We start from the raw sequence: 19,526 nt of genomic DNA on the forward strand, positions 1-19,526 counted from the left end.
ACTTTTTGATTAACTTTTACATTAGAAGTTGAATTTAAACTGTAAACAATTTCTCAATTTTCATTTTAATATAAACAAAATTCTACAATCCAATCTTAATCAATTACTCCTTCAAAGAATTCCGCTCATTTTGTTTATTGATTGTAGATTGTTATAAAATTTGGCGTTTGTTAAGAATATATTAGTTTTTAAATTATACGCAGTGTACCAGATCGAGATAAAAACTTGTACACGCTTGTGCGAAGCAAGCTTCTGATCGGAAAGAGGTTTGCGCATCGTTTAAATGTTTAAAACTCGGAAATACAGCACGCAAAGCCTGAAAATATATTACCCAAATAACTAACTTCGGATAACCCAGGGTGCCAAAGGTTCTTCATGCCATTGATTTTGATGTACGAGTTGTAACTAATTCACAGTAATTAATCTTAATTAGCGGAATAAAGTTAATGGTACTTCAATGACGTTCTGCCTATAACTGCTTAAATTCCAAGCAGCTTATTTACTGTAACTTACTGCGCTCGCTTTTCAGCAGTTTTGTTTATTTACTAAATAATCAAAATCCCAAACCACTCATAACAAATTACCCAATACTCTCGCTTGTCTACTTTTGTTTATTACAGAAATCAGTGAAATCCTAAACCACTAATCTTCAGAGGTCCAATACGCTCACTTGTATGTACTTTTGTTTATTACCTGTATCAACTAAATCCTCAGCAGCTTACCACCAGTTCCCCAATGCAATCGTACATCTACATTCATTATTAATTTAAACATAAACAAAAACTCAACGTTCTTATGTCTGGAGTCCTGGTTGCACGCCCACTGTTTAAAGATTTTTGTCATACATTAAGGAAAAGTAAAATATCTAAGTAAGTACAATCTGTGTGAAATTAAAATTATAATTTATGTAACGGAAGCTTACACAAGTTAAGCTCTGGAACATACTATGAATATATGGATGTTTTTAGATGATCCGGTCATGGCGTGTTTTAGCTTAGTTGTGTACTCACTTTGTTGTGGACTTATAAAGACTATGAGTTCAGCATTTGATGTTGTTATTTTTTTCTATTTTAATTTTTTTATTTGTGTTCCAAAATATGAGGTGGTTTAATTACTTATTAATTATTAACTAATGAGCGTGCAGTGGCTTAGTCGGCTAGGTCGTGGATTGGCAAGCGGGAGACCGTGGTTCGATTCCCGGCCAGTGCGACTTTCGGGCAAGTACCTCTGTGACTTTCACATATGCTTTTTCACCACGCAATGCTCCTCGAGGAGGGCTTAGGCGATCTTCTCGCAGCAAAAATTGCCTTATTCCCCCTACCCCCTCCCAGTAATGGGAGACCTCCCATCCCTCTTTCCTTCCTTCTCCCAAATGCTAAGTGCCCATAGTAGTGCCCTTATTAAAGGAGCCGGACGTAGAGCACTATAATACATGTATATGTATATATATATATATATTAATTAACTACAGGAAAGCGTGCATACATACAAATCTCACTTCAGTTACCCTATGTGCACGGTCCGCACATTTCTAAATACTAAAGTTTATTTCAAATATTTTAAACATTTGAAATATGTACTTATTGATCTTAATTTAACTCAATTTATTGCTGACTACCCATTAGGCTACATTATCTGTACTTTTGTCTACTTAATATGCAAACAAAATTTTAACCAGCGTATTCCTGGTAACCCGATGCTTATTTACACGATTTTTTGTTCAGTCAATAAACAACACGTTAATCATGTAATAATTAATAATACGAAGCACTTGCTGGCATTCACTTTTGCTTATTTACTGAGTAATGTAGATTTTAAGATCGTATTTTAATGTCAAGTAATCCGAAGTGCTAACTTGGCCACGTTTTTCTTTAATAATTTACTGTACTACAGCTCAACAAAATATTTTAATGCCAATTAATCCGAAGCACTCTCTTATCCATGTTTGTACTTATTAACTCAATATTTTAAACTTTGAGGGTCTCATACTTAGTAATTTGAAGCGCTGGCTTGTGAGCACTGTTGTGTATTTATTAAGTATTTAAATTTTAAGAGCCTATACCAAGTATTTTGTAGCACTTGCTGAACCGGCTTTTATTTATTGACTATTGATTTTACATTTTGAGAGCCTTGTCCGAAGTAATTAAAACCGCTTGCTTGTATGCACTTTTGTTTATTTGTTAAACATTTCATATTCTGAGAACCTTGTACTAAGCAACTCGAAGCGCTCGCTTGACCGTGATTTTATTTATTTATTATGTATTTGAAAGCTTCAGAGCCTAATATGAAGTAATTTAAGGTCGCCGCTTTGGCCAGCTTCTATTTATTTAATACTGATTTTACATTTCGCTAGCCTTATTTTAAGTATCATGAAGCACTGGCTTTGCCAATTTTTATTTATCTTCTGAGTATTCTGAACTTTGAAAGCCTAGTTTTAAGTATTTTAAAACTCAGTTGTTCGCTATGGAGGAGCGGCGGTGGCGTTGGCTTAGTCGTAAGCGTGCTTGTTACTGATACAACGCTGTTCTAGGGGTTGTGGGTTTGATTCCCAGTGAATACAGATGTTTTCAAAAACTGTTGTCATCGGAAAAAATTTCTATGTAACCCCTGCTGTTTCGGGGCTGGTTTTTCTGTAGAATTTTCCTTCAGAGTAATTCCAGGGTTTTTTCCTTACCCCACAGGTTTTCGGGCCTGGGTAAATATGAAACAGTGTAAGAGCTGTACACGGAAAACGATTTGGCATTAAAACAGCCTAGGTGATTGAAGTATTTGAGTTGAACCACATTTTTGAGGTACAATATTCCCGAGTTTAACCTTTGACAGGCAGAAGACTGGACTGTATGCGTTCAATATAGCATTAAACGGTGACGTGTCAATCGTTGGCCCCACCAAACTCTTACGGTAGACTCTCTACAGTTCAGTGGTAGCACTGAACGTTCGGAAGCCACAGAGGGGGAGCGCCCGAGCTCGAGTCATGGGACCGTTTTGGCACACTGGAAGGGCTCGGCTTATTTGTATATATATATGATTAGGTATAACATCAGTAAAATGGTTGGAGAATGGGTGCGGCAATACACCCCCACACATAGGTGGCGAGTGGGTGGCCCCGGCGATTTGGCCTAAGAGCTGTCATGGTAACCCGGTAAAAAAAAAGTCGTTGGTTATGGATCTGAAATGCTTAAGTTTGATAATCACAGCAGAACTTTTTTTCTTTTTGAGAATATTTTGTGAAAGTTAATCTAATATGCTGCGAGAATTTGCTTATTATTTTTTAAGTTTTGTTAGTATGCAGTGATCCCGTTACTTCATAAACGCAGATTTTTTTGCAAATTTGTATAAGTTATTTTTTAAAATTATCCTTTATTTACCTTTAATAATTTATTTATTGTAATAAGCTCCTAAACAAACGCACACACCCAGTATGTGTAGAAGCATGCTCGCACTTGCGTCAACTAACAACACACGTCAAAGAGTATCAAAAACCTGTGTATTTGTCTCTCTTAGCCTGGATATCTTTGTGAAGCTACTGCGTCTTTATGCCTTCGAGAGGCAAGTGATTTATAAAATTTTAATTAATGAATATCATAGCCATAAATAAATGTTGAACTCATAATTGTTAATTTGGAAAAAGTGGTTGTGATAGTGCTTTCACTCTCAAAGACCTAGTGCTTCTTACGAGAATAATAGGTCTGTATGTCAAAGACTTCTGGCTTAGAAGAAAATGGTGGCCACTAGCCAGCATCATAAGTCACTGTGTCCACTATTTTTAATCGAAACTTAATATCTTAAAAATATGAACACAATATCTTCCTTCTTGACACTCTTCACAAGGGCCTTTTCGAAGGGCTTTGGTTTTTCTTGACAGCACTTGACTATTGGTATTGGTGTTTAGTATTTTGATTTCTACACTGAAAAAGATTCGGCGCGCCCCCTACTCTTCAAGTTTAGAGGCTACTCATATTTGACATGGCAGCACCTATACTTTTCATCGGAGTACCAGCTACTCCGATCGACGTAATATACGCTCTGACTAAGTGTACCGACCACATTAGTCAATCGGGTTTATCGAGTATGTTTGCAACTGAGTAGCCGTTACTCTTTTTGTTCGGCATCCATCATGAACACGTGAGCTTATCACTTTAGTTCAGTGTTAGTTTTTTAGTTTTGTAATTAAATTTGACTATGGATACGTTCTTTCTCAAATATGATTCCATGTTTCCAAGAGTTTCGTGAAAGAATTAAATTTACTTTATTTAAAGTTTTATGGTAAATTAAAACGGAAATTTCTCTTTTTAACTCACTATATCTCAATTCTAGAATATTTTGGTCCTTGTATACATTTTTGGAGTATGCGATTTGAATCGAGACATAGAGAACTAAAAGCTAATGCGATCTCTACTAGTTCAAAAAAAAATTTGTTAGAAACTATTGCATTAAAACAAGTTTTAAAAATGTGCGAGGTGTTTAATGTTCTTAAAAATGAGTCAAAAATTAAATTTAATCGCAATCATACAAAAAATGGTATCAAATCTTTATTTTGCTTGAATTATTAATCAATTCAAATCCATATAAAAAAAAACATATCTGCCCACTTTACCGTTATTATATTGTTTCGATTTATTTTGCGAAGTTAAAAAAAAATTAAATTAAATTAATTACATGGTGCAGAATGAGGCCTGCCGAATGCATAAGAGACCGTGGGAGTGAGAAAGAGGTCTGTGGAATTGCTTTTCGGCAGACCTCTGTCTCTCTCTCTTTCTCTCTCTCTCTCTCTCACGGTTTCTTATACTTCGGCAGGTGCTGTTCTGCACCCTTAGCATGTGTAACACAGCCTAACTATTACTCCAAATCGGAGTAGCCTCTACTCCGATCATACGTATAGTAGTAATGCATAGTGGTCGACACAGTAGCGCTACGCGTAAAAAGCGCCTCTGTTACTCCGTTTCAGCGGATTATCCACTCATAAAGAGGGGCGCTGCTGTCACTCATATTAGAGTATAGCCAGCACGCTGAATCTTTTTCAGTGTAGGACTATTATCAACTTTTGCCATATCAGGGACCTATTTTGCTTCCAAAATTTATTTTTCCCCTAACAACACTGTGTGCGAGTCTTTCATGCGGGCCCCTTGCAGAGCTCCCCTCAGATGATTCAGTGATCCATCCTACGGGGTACTATTAACAGGGCGCAGTGATTGTCTCAAGCGCCCCGCAGCTGTTATTTACTTTAATGAAAAGATACTTTCTAATTAATCATCTAAACTTGCTGTACCGATTTTTTACAACTGACTGTGACTTTTACCCGGTGTAGTCATGTTCCTAGAGTATTCCACTGTTAAGAGTTTATAAACTTGTATAAACATTTTAAATTATAGTTATATATTTTATACAAATATCATGTACATTTTTAATAATATTAAATTTTAAGAGAATATTTGTACTTAAACGACCATACGGGACCCTGAATACATGCTACCCAACGTTCAGGGACTGGAATTGCATGTTTGAGCGTATAAGACAATATTTTTTTTTAATTTGTTATTTATGCGTTTAAAAGTCTAAAAGATACGTGATGTGATGAAAGATATGTTGTAAAAGTATAAAATAATTTGTCCTAGTCAAAACATAAATTAAATTGTAAACCATTGCAAAAATACTAATTTATTAATAACTATTGCGAAAACCATTTGATCAAAACCTTTTTTTTAATTTGTACAAAAATATACACTTTCACGTAAACTTGGTCCCGTTCCGCTACATGCAAAAAAAAAAAAGTTATAACAATTTTTTTGTACTGCAAAATCAAATTTTATGAGAAATAGGGGTCAAAATGAAAAAAAAAAATTTTTTTTACAGCATCGGTTTTTTATATCCTTAAGACAATCCATCCGGAATCATCGGTCTTCATGCATTTTTACAATTAGGACAGCCTATTGAATTTTAAAATGATTCATCGTTTTCTGACATAATTTCTTCTATTACAACAATATCCTTGAGCGTAGTTAAAGATGATGATAGGGGCTATGAAATCCAAAATATTCAGGCATTTTTATTAAAAAATGTTAAAGTTATGATTGTATCAAATTTTAAATTTCAAATCCCGCTTTTTGAACTTTTTTGCACTATAAATTGGCGAAAAAATTTATATCATCCAACCGGTGCCCATCGATACATAATCGAATGAGAATCAAATTATCCATCACTATTTTTTCAATTCAACCATCACAAAAAAGTTGTAAGCGAAATTCTAAGAAAAAAATCGTTTATTTTTCACTGTTTATTTAATAACAAATAGAGTGGTCAACTTTTTCAGACAAAACTATTTTTCCATAAATAGGGTCATATTACGAAGCGATTCCAACAGTTTTTGTCGTAGTAAAAAAAAAGTTCTTACTGGATGCTTCAACTACTCGTCTAGTGTCGCAAGAAAATTTTAAAAGGAGATCGATGCTTTTTTACTATCTAGTTAGGAGTACATTGAGCTGTGAGGCTAAGATTCTTGGGTAGAAAAAGACGAAAGTTTAAAAAAAAATTTTAAATAGACTGTTTTTATGAGGTTATTGGGTTATTGGATTATTTGGTTTGATTATAATTAGACCAAAGATATTTATGTAAGTTACGTATCTAAAGTAAAATGTGGTATTCTAGAAGGCAGAAACATATATTGGTTAAATATTGGATAAAAGAATGTGTGAATTTTGTAAAAGTAAATAAGAAATCTTGGAAAATTTATTAAAATAGTGTGTGATTTGAAAAAAAGGCAAATTTACAAAAGAATGAGTAAAGGTTTACATGGAAAGAAAAAAATTCAAAGGATGTAAAATCGTGCAAGATAGCATTTGCTAACATATTTGTGCTGTAGACTAAATAATCCGTATGAGACACAGAATTACAAAAATTGTACTAAGCACTGAATGTGTCTACGTACACAGATGGAGAATGTAATACTTATTTTGTTTTGTTTGTAATACAATATCCACTAAAATTGTTACAAGATTATCACTAAATACACACTTTGTGTATACTATGGCACAAGTATAACTTTGTTAATAGCGTTAAATGTATACTTGGTGTTAGTAAATAGAACGTAAAGAAAGAGGAGAAATCATAGGAAAAAATGGAGTGGAATCAAACTTCGTTTTGTTTTCGATCACTAGCTGAACTCTTCCGTACGGTGTGCTCGTGATCTTAGTCGTAGAAAAACACGACTGATACTTGCATTCATTCGCAGATGTATATTATGTGATGGCGAGATTAATATAGAGTGTCAAAATATACGAGAGGTAGAAAATAGGATGACACTGAAAAGCATAAACTTGTAGTATCAAACTTAATAATTTTGGCACCTATTTCTTGAAAATAATCTTTTCAAATGAATCATTGATTGAAAATGTAATACTTACGAAGTTTTGTTTTACATGGTAACACAAAACCCACTAAGGCTTTTACGAGATTATCACTAAATACGCACATTGTGCATACTGCGGCACAAGTATAGTTTTGATACAAACGTTGAATTTGTACTTGGCTTTCAAAATAAAGGTAAAGAAAGAGGAGTTTATGTCTACCTTTTTCCTATAATTCCTCTTCCTTCTTTACCTGTATTTATTAGCGATAAGTTTAAATTTAACGCTTGTAACAAAACTATCTTGTGCCGTATTATGCACAATGTGCGTATTTGGTAATAATTTCGTAAAAAAATCTGAGTGGGTTTTGTATAACTATGTAAAATAAAATTCAGAAATTATCTCATTTTCCATCTACGTTTTGTTTAATACATTATAATCAAGAAATAGACACCAAAATTATTAAGTTTGATAGTACAAGCCTATGCTTTTTAGTGTCATCCTATCCTCTACCTTTCGAATATTTCGACACTCTATAGTAATCTTGCCATCACATGATATACATCTGTGAATAAGCGCAAGTAGCAGTCGTGTTCGTCTACGGCTAAGATCACTAGCACGCCGTACTGAAGAGTTCAGCTAGTGATCGAAAAGGAATCAAATTCGTTTCCACCCCTTTTTTCCATAATTCCTCCTTTTTTTTACCTTAATTTATTAGTGCCAAATATAAATTTAACGCTTGTAGCAAAATTATACTTGTGACGTAGTATGCACAGTGTGCGCATTTAGTGATAATCTCGTAAAAAAATCTTAGTGAGCTTTGTATTACCATGTAAAATATAACTTGTTAGTAACTGTTACATTTTCTATTTACATTTTATTTAATAGATTTTCATCAAAAAACGGATACCACAAATTATTAAGTTTGGTGTCTACGTACGTTGTAGTAAAAAAAAAAACAAATTAATTATTGTGAGTCAGCGTATAAGATATGCAGGAAGTAGAAATAACAAATTCCAACTTGAAGCTTCTAAATTCAGGTAACTTTTGCAACTTTTGTAATTTTTGTAATTTTTCGAATTTTTCACGATAATTTTCACTGTATTAAATCCGTTTTCTGGGCCTTATTAGTTGACTATATCTTCTTATATTATAAAGTTGTTTCGTCACACTACTATGCCATAATACTTGATTCCTCACGCTATCCTGCCCTTCTATACACTGCTCTACCTTCCTTCTCCCTTTCCCATAATTAAGCTTATTTTTTTAAATCTAATCTGACTGATAGAAACTTCTCGACCCTTCCCCGATCCCTCCCTACCTCAAACATCAAAGACATATCTAAACAAATTATTGTAATATGTTACGAATTTTTTTATTTATTTATATTGCACAGTCGTCTGATACATGATTATTTTTTATTCATACTAACCTGACGTCATAATTGAAACAATGTTTTGCATTCCATACATGGACAAAGTTTATTTTAAAACAAATTTTTAAATTTTGTGTCAGATCAAATAACTTTGTAGAGCATCTTTTCCTAAAAATCCTGTTTTGAATTGTCGAACGATTTGTTGTTTATTACTCCCTTATACTTTAAGTGTTGTCTTTTTAAAAGACAAATTTTTTGTAACTATTTTTGCAAGTATCACATAAACGAATTTTTCAAATTTGGGCTCGTTAAAAAAATTCGTGAAATTTTTGTTGTGTTTAATTACTTTTCCTCGATGTCAGCATGTAAAACTTTCTTTTGTATAAGTTTTAATAAGTTTAACTACTAAAGAGTCGTCTTTAAATCTCAAAATGGAATAATGAAATTTAAAATCCTGATTCATGATAATAAAATAGTTTTAAATACTTTGAAGCTACAAGATACTTAATAATAGAGATTTTTAATCAATAATACTGCTAAGTGACGACTTGCATAAATATACCATTTTTTGTCTTTCCCAATAACGAAATTATAAGGCTCTTAAAAGAGTTATCCTTAACGAAAGTCATCCCCTAACATAGCTGACTCTAAACTTCGTGGCCCTCGGAAGTGACAAGTGATAACTGAAGCGAGCTGCTAAGCCTAAACACATGAAGTTTTGACTAAAAATCCAATCTGAATATCTAATCCTTTATAACCCAGTGCGTTTAAAGTTTTTTTACTGCTATTTAGTATAAAATTCGTTTTATTATTAATTTTGAGTAATTAATCGTAAATAACCTAATAAATTTACAAATATGTTCTAACCCAATATCCTAGCTTCTTAGAAGTTTTTTAATCATTTTCTAGATAAACGAAATCCTAAGAAGATAATTCCTAACGACCCAATGCGCTTACTTCTCTACACTTTTAATGATTTTCCAAATAAACAAAATCCCAAGTGGCTAATTCTTAATAACTTCATGCGCTTGCTTGTCTGCAGTTTTCTATATTTCATAAATAAAGGTAATCTCAAGCGCCTGATCTTCAAAGATCATGTGCGCTGAATAATCTGCGTTAATTTTTGAAATAAGCAAAAGCCCAAACGACTAATCCCAAATAACCCCATGCACTTACTGATTGCAATTTTATTCATTACCTGAGTAAACTGAATTCCAAGTGGCTAATTCCTTACCACCTGATGCGCTCACTTGCTTGCACTTTCGTTTATTTCTAAAACAAACGATATTTCAAGTGAGTCATCTCAAGTAACCTGACATGATGACACCCCTAGATTTATTATTAATTTAATTTTAAAAAAAACTCAACATTCTAGTCCCTGAGATTTTGATGCACTTGCAGGCCCACAGGTATTTTTTATTAAGTAACTAACAAACGCCTAAGATGTCAATTTCTAATGGCCGTAAGTGGTAGAATATTAGTTCGTATAAGTTATTTAATTTTTAACAGCTTAAGATCTGGTTCTGAGTTTCATGAATACGTCTCAGTAAAGTCAGTATATCCTTTGTTCTTGGAGAAATTGCTCTTAGTTTTTAACGTTTTTATTACATGCATCCACAAGTCACATAGTATCTTATATTCAGGTCGCAGGGATACCGTTAAGTTGATTCAAGTGGATAAAATAAGTAATAATGAAGAAAAGAAAATCTCAACATAATATAGAGTATAAGCCGATATTACAAAATCATGTTAACTCTGCACGTTTAAAACTTTGCTTTATAAATTGACGGAAATTTAATTATCTGAGTTAGTACAACTTATGCTGAGTTTACAATAAAGTTCCAAAAACAAAAGCATACACAAGTATAGGTTAAGCTATGATACATACTATGAACGTGAGTGAGTTTTTGGTGGCACTAATATTCAAGTGTGTTGGCTCAATTAAGTAAGATTATCGTTTTAGACTTAAAGATTGTGATTTTAAGGATCTCAAGGGCCAATTTTTTTTTCTCTTATCATGGTACTATTTAACACGTTTTTTTTAGTGCTTATGTCTCTCATCTTAATTCAACTATGCATAACAACTATAAGTGATCAAAGGAAAGCTCAAGTCGAACAACAAAATGGTCGGCTATTTTGTTGCAGGAAGACTGGTTACATGACGCAATTTTTAAAGATTGGCTAGCTAAGCACGTGGCTGAAATGAAAAAAGCTTACTATTAAGAATGTAAAAAAGATAAAATGTTTTCTAGTAAATATGACTTAATTGCTCATAACACAATTTCTACCCACGTCGATAATTTAAACGCCCCGATCGATTCAGGTTTTATTGTACGTGTTGTTCACGTAGCATTATCTTTTCAAGAATTTATACCATGGAAATGCGCGTTTTGATGTTTATTGCGCAAAATCCGATCAGTGTTCGGAAATATAATAATTTATTTCCGTTTATTAAAAAACTTTTTGAGGATTTTCATTCCATGAAAAATATTGAAAATTTTGAAACATCTACCAAAATTGTTATTACTTGGTTCTTGTTAAAAAAAGCACCAACATTAGTAAAAAAAAAAATTGCTTTGTGTTAACGCACAATATTTTCCACCGCCAAAAAATTTGTTGTACAGCATTTCTTACACTTAATTAAAATCCATGCTAAAAAATTTCTTCCTGATAATTCAGTAAGTATTCAAATCTTAGTTACTCTCTTGTATTATAACGCTAACAAAATGGTCGGTAATTATAACAGTTTTAAAAAATGTTTTTGGAATTATGTTCTTTACTTAATTGCTTGTAATTGTATTTCTTGGTCACCTGTAACTGTAGCCAAAAAACATTGTAGTATGCTTCCTAAGAAAATAGAAGTACTTGCTCATACATCGTACTATTATTTATCCTGTTGTCTAAAGTGCACTGCTGAATTGTTGGAGAATTGAGATTTGAATGTGACTGATGATAAAGCGCTAAAATTTTTTAAAACGTGAAGGCTTAAAGCTTATAAATGTTACAACCATTTCTGTTTTTTGTGGCCAGCTCTGCGTACAAAAAAAAAGCTTATAGTAAACGCCAAAAAAAAAAAAGAGGAAATTCACTGAAAAATAATACTGCAAAAGCCTACGTGAGTTTTGTATATTTTACCTTAAATTTTTTTAGTTCTTTTAATGCGGCCTCCTTATTTTAAGGTTGTAAAATGCACCCGATTCAGGAATCCGTAAAAAAACAATAAACAAATTTTTCAACTAATTTCATTAATTTAAATGTAATAGAAGATTACTACTTACAAAATTTGGATACAATAAAAAGTGTGGTACACTCAGAAAAAAAAATTAGGCCCCTCATGCTCAAAAACAAAAGATAAATACTATGTGTGATTGAATTAGCTAAAATGTCTAATTTTTCAAGAAATTCAGACTAGCACGAAAAAAATACATTGTAAAGAATTGAACAAAGCCAATCGATTGTAATAAAATTGAACAGGAAAGATTTTTAAGTTAAATATTTTAAATTTAAAAAATGGCAAATATGGTAAAACACAGTTTTTAGCGTCAGAAACGAACAGTAAGCTGAAAAAAAAAACAAATATATATATATATATATATATATATAAGTATGTGTCAAAAAGACAAACAAAATAACTTTTGTTTGACCCCAATTAGTCTAGTGGTTTCCCCGTAAAATGCAAAAAATCTCGTTTTTTGTGAAAATTTTTAAAAATTAATTACTCTTTTTTGCATGAACATTTAGAGCTGAAATTTAGCAGAGTTCTGGCTTTAGTAATCTTTAATAACCGCTCTAAATTTTAGCAAGATCAGATGGATAGTTTTTGCAAACTGTAGCTAAATGCAAAAAAAGGTATTTTGGCAATACCGCCTAAAAAAAAAAAATTGCAACGTTACATCAAATTTTGTGTAGAATCGTATTCTTTAACACTTACTCTACAATTTAACAAGGTATCCAATTTCTTAACAGTGTGGAAGTTGGTTTTTCGTTCCTGAGATATCATTATTTTTAAGAGTGCTTGCTGTTTAAACGTACTTGGTCGATAACAACAGAGTCGAGCTTTAGAGAGTGCACATGGTTTGTGCATCGGCAGCTACCGTGGCTCATTGCCCCTCATGCGCCGTACTGCCGTGCGCAAAATATACCCATGTGGTTTATTATTTTTTAACCAACTTCCACATTGCATCAAAATTTGAAACTTTGGTAAGTTGTAGAGTAAGTATTTCAGAATATTATCCCGCAGAAAAGTTGCATCTAACGTAGTAAACAACATTTTTTAGGCCGTAATTTCCAAAGTACCTTTTTTGCCTGTAGCTGCGATTTGCTAGAACTATCTATCCGATCTTGCTAAAGTTTGGTGTTGTTGTTGAAAATTAGTAAAGCTACAACTTTGCAAAATTTTAGCTCCTAATATTTATGGAAAAAAGAGTTATTAATCGTTGAATATTTGCTTAAAAAAAGAGGTTTTTCTCATTTTGCGGGGAAATTACAGGACCAATCGGTATCAACTGAAGCTTATATTGTTAGTCTTTTCATCACACATACTTGTGTGTGTTTTTTTTTTTTTTTTTAACTTTTTTTAGGGCTTACTGTTCGTTTTTGACACTAAAAATTGTGTTTTACCATTTTTGCCATTTTTTGGGGGGCATTAGAGAAAATTGTTTTCTGTTTGATATTTTTACAATTAATTGTTTTTGTTGAATCTTTTGCAATAAATTTTTTTGTGCTAGTCTGAGTTTCAATTGCCAAAAACTTAATTCAATTCCACTATAACGAATGAAGAGGTCAAAAATTTAAGGAGTAGTTGCAAAAATTTCCACATGTGCGGTTTCTATGAAATAAAAAACGTTTTCTGAAAAACGACGACATTTTTTTACAATTTTTATTTTTTTAATCCACAAGAAGTGTTGAATAAAATGTAACCAAAACAATATCCAGATCTAAATAACAATTTTTAAGTATTTTCTGTTTTCAAATGCTAAATTCATTGCTACAGAGTTGCGTGATATTCATACAAAGTCTGACGAAAAGAAAAATAATTTGCTAATGAATTTAGATGCGGAAACCATCTGGAGTTAATTTATGAGTTTGAAGAATCATGCTAACGAGTGTCTTTATCCTGCGGTAACGTCTTGAGTTCAACTAATTTTTTCTATTCTTTACTGAAAAATTTACACGGAGTTTGAGCGAGGTTTTTTTGTTGCAAATAGAATTGAGGATACAAAAGTAAGAAACTAGCATTACGTTACATAGTGAGCGGTACTTTTTCAAGTCATACGAAAAAGCGTACAATATTAAATACTTAGTATTAACGCAATACTATTTTGATGAGTTCAACAGTGCTTATATGTACTTCAAGTAAATTTTTGACTTACTTAACTATACTTTTTTGTTTAAATGATTTCTTATTAGATTCAAGAGAGTACTATGGCAGAACGTTAGAGTGGCTTATGGCTTAGAAATCTTTTCATTAAAATAACAGTAGCTAGATCTTTAATATTATTGATAAAAAATTGAAGTATTATAGAAACATTACTAGAAAATTTGAATTAAATGGATATTTTAAAAAAAAAGGTCTCTTGGCAAAGGGAGTCCACTGTTACAACTAATGTGGAGATAAACAAAATTAGATTTCTTGTACGAAAACATTACACCTGGAAAATAAACAAAAGTACAGATAAGTAAGCGCATTGGGTCGTCAAAAATCAGCTGCTTACGGTTTTGTTTACTTAGGAAATGAACAAAAGTGCAGATAAGTCAGTTCATTGGGTCGTTTGGGATTTGCCAGTTGTGATTCTGTTTATTCAGAAAATGAACAAAAGTGCACATAAGTAGGTGATCTTGAGATTTTGTTCCTTAAAAATCAAACGAAATTGTAGATAAGTAAGTACATCAGGTTGTTTGGGATCAATCGTTTGGGATTTTGTCTATTTAAGAAATTAATGCAGATAAGTCAGCGCATTAGGTATGTAAGAATTAGGCACTTGAGATAACGTTTATCAATAAAATATAGAAAACTGCGGACAAGCAAGCCCATTTGGTTATTTAGAATTAGCCACTTTGAATTTTGTTTGTTTAGGAAATTATTAAAAGTGTCAATAAGTAGGCGCATTGGGTCGTTGAGGATTATCTTATTGGGATTTTGTTTGTCCAGAAAATGATGAAAAAACTTCTGAGACGCTAGCATATTGAGTTGGAACGTATCAGTAAATTTGTTGGATTATCTGAGATTAATTACTTAAAATAAGTAACAAAGCTAATTTTATACTCAATAGCAGTAAAGAAATCTTAAACGCACTGGGTTGTAAAGGATTATATACGGTGGAAAGGATTATATATTAATAGGTACAGATTCGATTTTTAGGCCTTTGCGTGCTATGTTGTTGGGTTTTGGATGTTTGTACGACCTGCAAGTGCTCGGCTAGCTAGAGACTAGCTGCTAACAAGTGTTCGTGAGTTGTTAGCACGATCCTAGCATTGTGGGTAGAAGTCGATGGACTGCTTAAGTTAGCAGATCCGATGTTGCGGTGCGTATCTATATGTTCTGTGTATTACTCTACTAATTTTTATTTTTTAAAGATTATTCAATACACAATGTTATTTTACATTTTTCTGAAAGAGAAAATTGTAGACAAGCAAGATTGTTGGGTATAAATATATCAGTAAACTGATTGGATTATTTGGAAGTAATTACTTGGAATTAGCAATTCAGTGTGTTTTATACTTAGTAGCATAAAAACAACTTCTTTGACACTGGGTTTAAACAACATGCAAATGCTCTGGTAGTAGAAGGCTAGTTGTGCACAAGATTACGCGAATTCTCTGCTTGATCTCAGCACGCTACTTCCCACTTGAATCTGCTTAACAAAGCGATTTTTTTCTTTAGTTGTGCTCCATTAGTGGACCTTTCAAATCTAGGATCTGCTTATTTAAGGGATCTTTTTATAATATCTAAAATCATAATAACAGAGTGGATGAATTAAAAAATATGTAAATAAAGATTCTTAATACAAATAATACTAGCACATAAATTTTTCCACGTCAACAGGTGATAAAAAAAAAACAACAACATAAAAAGAAGCATAAAATTTAACTTACAAAAACTGTCAGCTGTGAAATTTTTTTCAAGAAAACCAGGTGTGGGTCTCGAAACCCACGACATGTAAAACATTAAAGAATATGTTATTGAGCTCGGTAGTACTCGATTTTCTATGATAAAAATAGTAGTTTTTGTCAAATAATTGTTATTGTCTTTAGGGCTATTTTGCGGCCCAAGGGACCTGTGAAACAGGGCCCGAGAGACGTAATGCAGCCACGGAGTAGTGTCGCGTACGTGGTGAATCCTATTTTTTCTACCTAGCGCACACCAGCCTCTCAAAAACGCGTGAGATAGAAAAAGTATTTGTCTCTTTGTTTCTTAATAATCTTTATTCAATATTTTTTTATTAAAAAAAAAGTTTATTTATAAACATACTTTTTTATTAGTGAATATTATAGATTAGGAAAAAGCAAATTATGTTTATATTTCTTTTATTCTTTATTATATAAACAACAAATACAAAAAAGAACAATAATACACGGCAAAGAGTATATCTATACTACCTACCTACACATAGGTACAAATATTAGTTAAACAAACGATCAGGTGCATTGCTTTCTCTGTCTCTCGTTCTTTTTTGGCTACCTGTTTAGTGTGCGTAGTGGCGCATGTGCGCGAATTTTGTTGGCTCTTGATTAAAGATGGGTTAAAATCGAGTTTGAATAAACACACACTCGAAACAACACATAGACCCTGGGAAAACTTTGCATTATGGTCAAATATTAATATTTTAAAATAATCCTAGTTCAGAGCGAAGAAATTTTTTTTTAATGATGAAAAAATGATACTAATTCTAATATTAATTCATCATTTTTCACATGCGCAAAATATTTTAAAAAAGCCATGAAAAAAGCCTACCTATATGAGTACAATATGTGTATGTATATATATACTAGAGAGAGAGAAAGAGAGATCAATAGCTCTCTCTATCTCATTTATGCTTTCACAGGTACTGCCCAAATGCCTTTTTCGTTTTTTTTCCAAACATTTTACACTAGTCGAAACAAAATGAAAAATGCTTATGGATACAAAATTTTTCGCTCTACAAGCTGGTATTTTCATTTTTTCTGTACATCAAACCGTTAAAAGATATAAGCAAAACGAACTTTAAAACACAATTGTACATAATTTTGATACTATTAGACGACTTAAAAATAATTGTTACTATTTTTTTTGAAATCCGCAGGCTCATATATATTTATAATATAAAAAACGCCCTATTATACATAAATTTTCTCATTCAGAAGTTTCTCGGTTGGTATCCATAAGTAATAATAACGCAAATCAGGTCGGCATGCTGCGTAGCATAATAAATAAGGCCCCTGACTACCAATCCACACAACTTGAGTTTGTTTCTCAAAGTCCATAAAACTTGAAAATTTTTCTTAGACATATATAATATACTATGTATGTGTGTACGTATGTACATGCTGTATGTACTATACATATATGATATTTACTTATTATATACTCTTCTACATAATTATATATACGGATTTAGTACACACGTTACAAACGTGAGAGGGGCGGCAGTAAGCGCGTAGAGACAGAGACAGAAAGCTGAGCCAGGCCGAGTTAAACCGAAGATCGTGCCATCGCATGGGTCACTTCATCGCACCGGTCGAACCCCCAAGCGCGCCAACAGATGTTTCACAAAAAAAATTAGATACTTTTAATGACTAGTCACAACATTACTATAATTTTTATAAACCAAGCACTTATCTATAAAAAATAGTCATTTAAAACAAAAGTAGTACGTATGCCTTAGAAAAATAATTTTTTTATTTTAGAACTTGATTTTCAGCAGGAGTGCAGGTAATTCTGAAATTATTTTAAATTACGATCTTATGAATTAATTGTTTTCGCGGAAAAATAATTTTTTTAAAGCCATCAAGAACGTACAAAGGCATAGGCAGAAGATTACACACATACACACAAATTTAAATAAATTATTAATACAGTATTTATGGACCATAGATCTTCCTTCTTAGCTAAAGAGGGAAAAAGTGTTCAGTTATGCACTGGATAATTTCTCTCTCTCTCTCTCTCTCTCTCTCTCTCTCTCTCTCTGTGCAGAAAAAGCCTTTAATCGTACACGCACTACACGATGCTCGCATAACAATTTAGATATGTAGCTGCACATGCTATGTGAAAAAATCCTGCGCTGCATACTATCTTCCTAGCTTCAAGCAGAGGGTACCATATATCAGAGCTTGATCACACTTCCTCACTTAAGTTTCTGGATATAACACATAGGACATAGGTACCAAAAACTAGATTAAATGAGACTAGTTGCACCTACTTTTAGGTGTAGAGACTAGTGAAATTATTAATCTTACTGGAATCATACCTCAGCTTGTTTTAACTAACGGAACAAGGTATATAACTATACAATCAAAACCTACAATTTTGAACGCTATCCCTAACGATTTTCCAATCGAAGATGCTGGTCTGTTAGGTCTAAACTTTTGTAAAGAATGATGAGCCTCATTATCGTAATATCATGGTGCTATGGTATTAGATGATGACATAAGAAATCCCAGTCTTTTTTTTTAAATAGTTGAAATAGGGTAACTAAAAAGGGATAAAAAAAAGTTGTCAGTTAAAATTAAGAAACAAGTGCAAGAAAATAAAATTCTAGCTACTACCCTTAATACTAACAAAAAAAGGGCGTCGAGTGTCTTAGAAATAAAGTTCACTAACAAAAATTTCATGACGAATACATCGTAGGCCAACCCGAGAAGTCAAATGTACCTAAATATGAGAAAATTGGAAACATAAAGGCTAATATGCATTTTCAAGATGAACATGACAAATTGATTTTATTAGAGAGGGGTGATAATTTTATGAAACCCACTGATAATAAAACTAATGAGTGTGGTATAGACTGCAAAAATAATAAATTAGACTACCAATTTACACTCCAATTCCATGGCATTAAACATAGTTAAATTACTCTTAGTGTGGAGCAACATTGCCTTAGTAAAGAACAACAAAAACTAATAAACTAACTGTACAATTAAGGCTTAAACTTGTAAAATAGTAAGAATTAATTAAATTAATACCAATTTAATTGAAAGAGATTTGCCTCGTGTCAACATGGGACATGATGATGTGTATCTAGGAAAAGAAAAAAGAAGAAATAAAAACGGCTAATGTAATGTTGTGGCAATAAACACTAATGAGAACGATGTTACGATTGAAGTAGATCCAAGAGAAATTTTACCCTTCGGATACATTGCACCTGAATTTGACCCCGATACTAGTAGCGAATATGAGAGACTAATAGTCAAAAACAAACAAAATAGATTAAGAGAGATTAAAAAACTTGTGCATACTGGTCTTTTAAACCTGGAAAATTGAGACCGAATTCGTTGACTGATTTCCGAATTCTTAGATGTATTCTTGTTACTAGGAGACCCTTTACCCTGTACTAATGTCGTTGCACATAAAACCATGACAAAAATAACGCCCCAATTAACACTAAACAGTATCGTCACCCACTAGTAGACAGAAAAGTTTTAGAATAACACGTAGCAAAAAAACTTGATGACGGAATAACTAAGCCTTCGCCATTATTATATAATTTACATCGCTAGATTTTTCCTCAGAAATCTGATAATCACGAAAATCCAAGATGGAGGATAGTAATTTATTTCCGAAAACTTAAAAAAGCGTTGGTGATGCTTCTCTATTGCTTAACATCGCAGAT

At 32.5% G+C, this 19,526-nt stretch overlaps 1 protein-coding gene across 6 annotated transcripts in view; it reads left to right on the forward strand.

Moving 5' to 3' along the window:
• PIP4K (phosphatidylinositol 5-phosphate 4-kinase) overlaps nt 1–19,526 on the forward strand; it is a 541,345-nt gene that overhangs the window by 279,597 nt on the left and 242,222 nt on the right. Inside the window, exon 4 of one of the 6 annotated variants that reach the window (XM_089594383.1) lies at nt 16,361–16,376. The exons of the other annotated variants lie outside the window; for them this stretch is intronic. Within the exon in view, the coding sequence (XP_089450509.1) occupies nt 16,361–16,376 (16 nt within the window). The remainder of the gene's footprint in view (nt 1–16,360; nt 16,377–19,526) is intronic. 6 annotated transcript variants of the gene reach the window in all.

Source organism: Copidosoma floridanum, unplaced genomic scaffold, assembly GCF_036245765.1.
Source record: "Copidosoma floridanum isolate Cflo_tuat_1 unplaced genomic scaffold, Cflo_Japanese_pri ptg000021l, whole genome shotgun sequence".
NCBI classification, from domain to species: domain Eukaryota; kingdom Metazoa; phylum Arthropoda; class Insecta; order Hymenoptera; family Encyrtidae; genus Copidosoma; species Copidosoma floridanum.